The 6,000-nt window shown below is 47.8% G+C and overlaps 1 protein-coding gene across 1 annotated transcript in view; it reads left to right on the forward strand.

The window, feature by feature from the left end:
• Positions 1–5,162, forward strand: part of LOC132583315 (uncharacterized) — a 31,521-nt gene extending 26,359 nt beyond the window's left edge. The window contains exons 7-8 of the mRNA XM_060254978.1: positions 95–177; positions 1,423–5,162. Coding sequence (XP_060110961.1) covers positions 95–177; positions 1,423–3,422 — 2,083 coding nt within the window. The 3' untranslated portion in view covers positions 3,423–5,162. The remainder of the gene's footprint in view (positions 1–94; positions 178–1,422) is intronic.
• The last annotated feature ends 838 nt before the right edge of the window (positions 5,163–6,000 follow it).

A 6,000-nucleotide genomic window follows, 5' to 3' on the forward strand; every position in this document is an offset into this window, starting at 1 on the left:
TTAGAGATGTTCAAATGAGAAAGATCTGTGTGCCTTTACCATATACGGATGTTTCCCCCTCCACAGTCAGGAGTCCCTGGTGCTAACACAACAGGGCTGTGACCTCCCATATGGAAAGTGGGAAAGAAAAATGTGTCTTGGATCTCCAGGACTCCAGCGAAGGAGAGATTGTAACAGGTGAGGAATGCGGGGAGATAGCATCACCTAATGACTAACTGCAATCCAGTGCTGAGTCTTTTTGTGGCAATTTCAAATAGTTTGTCAACGTTTCAGTTTGTGGACGAGAAAGATTTACATATTGACTACATATGTATCTTTTGCTGCTTCCCCTGGTGAAAGGAAGCGAGTCCTGCATTATGGCTTTTTTCCTCACCATGAATTGTGGGTGTGTTGTTGACCAAGGACAAGACTAAAATGAGATAGGTATTCTGTCAAAATAAAATAAATAATTATTCCTACTGGATGAAAACGTTGACTAGTTGAAGAAAGAGTTCTGCACCCAAGTGACTAGTTATAATATTCTTTGAAAGCTGAATTCTCATTCCTCCCAAATCTTGCAGGAAAGTTTCTAGGCGCAGAGGAAACAGTAACAACTTGGTACTGACAGCCTTATATTTTAATAAAAATATCAGAATGCAATAGATTGCTATTCTTTTGTAATGCTGTTATTATTCATAGTTGTGCCCTTTCCTTATAATGATAAAAATAGTTTAGCTTGGAAACATAATAGCAATCAGTTTTCTTCTGGTAATAAAAACTGACTTTACAGTCAACTTTATCTTGCAATATTGAAAGTAAAGGTAAATCTGGTTCAGGGTTCATTCCACCAGTTTGGTGTAGTGGTTAAGTGCTCAGACTCTTATCTGGGAGAACCGGGTTTGATTCCCCACTCCTCCACTTGCACCTGCTAGCTTGGCCTTGGGTCAGCCATAGCTCTGGCAGAGGTTGTCCTTGAAAGGGCAGCTGCTGTGAGAGCCCTCTCCAGCCCCACCCACCTCACAGGGTGTCTGTTGTGGGGGAGGAAGGTAAAGGAGATGGTAGGCAGCTCTGAGACTCTGTCCTTGAAAGGGCAGCTGCTGTAAGAGTCCTCTCCAGCCCCACCCATCCCACAGGGTGTCTGTTGTGGGGAGGAAGGTAAAGGAGATTGTGAGCCGCTCTGAGACTCTTCGGAGTGAAGGGCGGGGTATAAATCCAATATCTTATTATTATTATTCATAATTTTGTTGTTGTTTTTAATATAGACTGCTTTCCCAGTATTCCATGTATCAGGGCTTTTAAATAGAAAAAGCCCAGCAGAAACTCATTTGCATATTCGGCCACACCCCCTGATGCCAAGCCAGCTGGAACTGCCGTTTATGATCTAAAGGTGTGAATTTAGTTTGCAACAGAGAGATAAAACTTGTGATATGGCTGTTTCCACAGAGTTGATCGAGGTGAAGGATCATAAGGAAGAAGGGGTGGAACCACTGAGGGCATGGAAAGAAAACATGGAGATTCACAGAAGAGCAGAAATGCAGGAAGAACACTCTCTAGAGAAAGAAATCACAGCAGAAGGCCATCCAATAGATATCACTCAATATGAGGCCAGTAATGGTGAATCTGTAGTTATTGTGGATCGGGAAACTATTGACAACTTTTCTGACAGTGACAAGATACCCAAAGCCACCATTTGTCCTGACTGTGGAAAAAGCTTTAGCAACAGTTCTCACCTGGTTCGGCACCGTCGTGTCCACACAGGCGAGAAGCCTTATAAATGCCCCCACTGTGACAAGAGCTACCGCCAGGACTCCCACCTGGTCCAGCATATGCGCTCCCACACAGGAGAGAAGCCATACCGCTGTACTCACTGCGGCAAGGGCTTCTCGCAGAGCTCCAACCTCATCATTCACCAGCGGACACATACAGGTGAACGCCCTTTCACCTGTCCTGAATGTGGGCGGAGCTTCAGCCACAGCTCCGACCTCATCCAGCACAAGCGGATCCACACGGGTGAGAAGCCCTACGTCTGCTCCATCTGTGGGAAATGCTTCTCACAGAGCTCCAAGGTTACCCAGCACAAGCGCTTCCACTCTGGAGAACGGCCATTTTCCTGCGGGGAATGTACTAAGACTTTTCGCCTCCGGGCTGACTTGGTTCGCCACCTCCGTGCCCACACTGGCGAGCGGCCCTTCGGCTGCCCTGAGTGTGGGAAGCACTTTGCCGAGAGTTCCCATCTAATCCGTCACCAGAGGATCCACATGAGTGAGCGGCCCTTTCGCTGCCCGGACTGTGGGAAGGGGTTCAACCAGAGCTCCAACCTCCAGCAGCACCAGCGAGTGCACCGAGGCCAGAAACCGTTCAAGTGCGACGAGTGTGGGAAAGGGTTTGGCGTAAGCTCAGCTCTCTTGCAACACCAGCGTACGCACACGGGCGAACGACCCTACTGCTGCAGCCAGTGCGGGAAGAGCTTCAGCGTCAGCTCCACCTATCACATACACCAGCGTATCCATGCTGGCCAAAAGCCCTACTCCTGTGCCGACTGCGGGAAGGGCTTCGTGCGTAGCTCTGCTCTCCTTCAGCATCAAGCCACCCACACTGGTGAAAAACCCTTCCGTTGCCCTTACTGTGGGAGGGGCTTTGGACAGAAATCAGCACTTTCTCAGCACCGGCGGGCCCACGTGAGGAGAGGAGAGACATTGGCGTTGGTAGAGGGGTGGGAAGCTGCAGGGATGGAAGGTGTCGGGGAGCAGGGAGTGGAAGGGGGTGTGGACAGCATGTGGCAAGGCAACGGAATACGGATAATGGAGCAGGAGTGGCGGGAGGAAGAGAGCATGAGGCAAGAATGGGAGGATGAGGGGGATGAGACAGAGAGGCCCGACTGGCAAGAAGATGCTGAGGAAAGTGCAGAGAAGCACTTGCTGGATAGCGGTGGAGAGAGCGAGAGGCAAAGTTGGGAGCGCACGACGGATCAAGCCGTGGCTTCCCGCCATGGGGCAGCATGGCAGGACGAGGAGAGTACGGTGCAGAGTTTGCAGGACGATGGTGCCAGCAGCATGAGGCTGGAGTGCCAGGATGACGACGAGGAACCAGAGGAGGATTCGCAGGAGGATGGTCCTGACGGTGTGAGGCTGGAATGTCAGGAGGACGATGCCGAAAGCATGGGGGAGGGCTTGCAGGACTGCGGTGATCAGAACTCAAGGCGATTGTGTCGGGATGAGGCTGTGGAGCGAGAGTGGCGAGGTGACACAGGCCAGAGAACAACGGAGGGATGGGGTGCAGACGAGAGCATCAGGCAGCAGAGGGCAGAACAAGAGTGGCAGGACAGTGGGGAGGATGGCGAGAGACAAAGTTGGCAGGGAGATGAAGAGGATAGCTTGGAGGGGAAAAGCTGGAGACAGGGTTGCCAGGGTGAAGAGGAGGAGGAGATTGTGGAAATAAAATAATCAGCGGGAGTTTGAGTGGACGAGAGTACACAAATGGGTCCTCTAGGAAGCACGTACTGTAGCCAAAAACCAGCAAGTCATTGACTTGGAAGCGGACAGAAACATCCAAGGTCCTGCGAAGCAAAGAGGTCTTGGTGGTTCTGCAATTCACATGGCCATACTCGTATTTGTGGGAGCTTCTGTTGGGTGGGGGGATTGCCTTTCACTTGGAAAATGCTCCTCACCCCAATACCCGCATGCCTGTGCTGGGTAGCATCAAACAGCTGCCTCGTGGTCATGCTTGATGACGATCCAACTCCCTGTCTTGTTGCAAGTCTTGTGCCATTTTGCTGAACGAATGAATTCCAAATTGGCTGACTTTATTCAGGTCGCTTTTAAATTTTACCTTTCAGTATGTACATGGTGTGCCACGTTCCTCAACGCAAACCATGGCTGCATCCACACAGGATCATGTTTCCTCCGTATTGCTGCCCCAAATGCAGGGGCATTGGCAACGGAGCATCCACATGGGAGCTTTTTGTGTAGTTTCCATAGTGCGCTACTGGTTGTCCTCCATTTTTCCCCCTCCACTGTCGTGCAACTTGGATGGGCCAGGCTAGCTTGATCTCATCAGCTCTCAGAAGCTAAGCTGGGTCAGCCCTCATTATGATTTCGATGAGAGACCACCAATGAAACCCAGGGTTGCTATGCAGAGGGAGGCAACAGCAAACCACCTCTGAATGTCTCTTGCCTTGACAGCTCTAGGGGGTCGCCATAAGTTGGCTGTGACTTGACAGCACTTTACACACACACACACACGCAACTGGAAGGCTTTTAGAAAGTCTTTTTTAAAGAAGTGTTAATTGCTATCAAACTGTAGTACATTTGCATATAACTGTCTTTTGCCATGACCTACTAAAGAGGTATTTTTTGAAAGCTAAGGATTCAGAGGAACTAGCAGATTGTGGCAGTGGATTGTAATAGCGTTATATAGCACTATTATGCAATAGTGTAATAGCAATTACCGGTTTCTTTCTTTTCTTTTGAAAACTGGTTGTCATGCTGGGGAAAACAGCAGTGATGAGGAGCTGACAGAAGGAAAATGGGGTTGATGTGCCCAGGACTGTCAAAAAGGCACACTTTCCCATGTAGGTGGCTGGCTAATGTGCGTGGACCGTGTTCTTTCTAGGAAGATCATGCCAACCCAGGTTTGAGTATAAACATGCAGAGGACAGCAGGGAAAGGGGAAAGTGACAGTAGGAAATGGCATGGGATATTGGGTAGTTGCTCTACAATCAAAAAAACCCTGGTGCAGTTTGGAAGCCGGGCAGAGAAAAGCCTCCATGGGGATGCAATCCGTGTGCCACTGAAAACAGATCGCACTCCTCCTCTGAGATAGGTGCCTTTTTGTAAAGAGGTGGGTGCCTTTCCCCTCCTATGTTCCCAGACTTGATTTGACAGGAAGGGCACTCTGCCTCACACTGAAAGCACTGAAATCAGTGGCTCAAAGGTGCTTTGTGAGCAAAAAAACAAAACAAAAAAATGAGCACTGTTTTATTTTCACGATTACTGTTTTATTATTTAGGAGCCCAGCAGAATCTGGGGCAATATGTAAAACTCCAGTATTTAACTAGAACTGCTTTTTAAATTCTCTTGCATGCTCCGGACCTCCCAAGTGTAGTTATTTTTGTAATACTTCTGATTTTCTGCTTTTATCCACGTCTCCCTCTTATGAACTAATAAATGCTCTTTTTGATTCCACTCGTGCCCTCAAGTTCTTCAGCATCTGCACCAGAGTTAACATTATTTCAGAATGTGTTTATGTATGCTATCTAGGGACTTGGAATACACTTCTGTATGCCTGTCCAAATAATTCCCACTCATTATAACAGAAACTATCTAATTCTTCTATGGATTCTGGAGTTAGTCCCCTTCGTATGAACTTAGCTATTACATTAACTAAATTTCATCTTTCCAAACTGTCTTACTGTGGACCTTGGGGGAGGGAATATGTTCTTGCAGGCACAAAACATGATTGGATTATGCTGTTCAAGTAAAAAACAACACAGCAGCACTTTTTTTTGAGGGGTGGGGAGGATATTGCTAGGCAAACAACAACGAACATCAGAGAAATGAAGTTTAAAAACAATTCCCAACAAATCTTCCAAGGAAACATTATTTTGGAAACGTATTAGTTTAAACTGGTCAAATTTGAACTGCGAAATTTATCTACTTATATGAAGGCAAATGCTCGGAGGCTGAAAGGGACAGCTGCCTTTCAGGCTGAACTTTGTAAAAGCGTCTAAGGAGGATGAAGCTGAGTTTAATATGCCCATTTCATAGCCCCTATTAAAATCCTAGAGGAACCCTGAAGCGCACTTCCAGAATTACCAGCTATGAAACTGGCAGGCGAAAAGCAGGCCCTCGTTAGGATCATAACCAGCAAGGCACTGTGAATTTCCCAACTTTCCCTCCCTTTTGATTCAGGTTAAATACGAAGAACGCTTATAATCGTGGTATTTGCTCACTGGCACAGGAGCCACCCATGGGTCTTTGACACACCACCTGTGGCTCTTCTGAGCACCATTCTCCAATGTGT

The sequence above is a fragment of the Heteronotia binoei genome, chromosome 15, assembly GCF_032191835.1.
Source record: "Heteronotia binoei isolate CCM8104 ecotype False Entrance Well chromosome 15, APGP_CSIRO_Hbin_v1, whole genome shotgun sequence".
In the NCBI taxonomy this organism is placed as follows: Eukaryota; Metazoa; Chordata; class Lepidosauria; order Squamata; family Gekkonidae; genus Heteronotia; species Heteronotia binoei.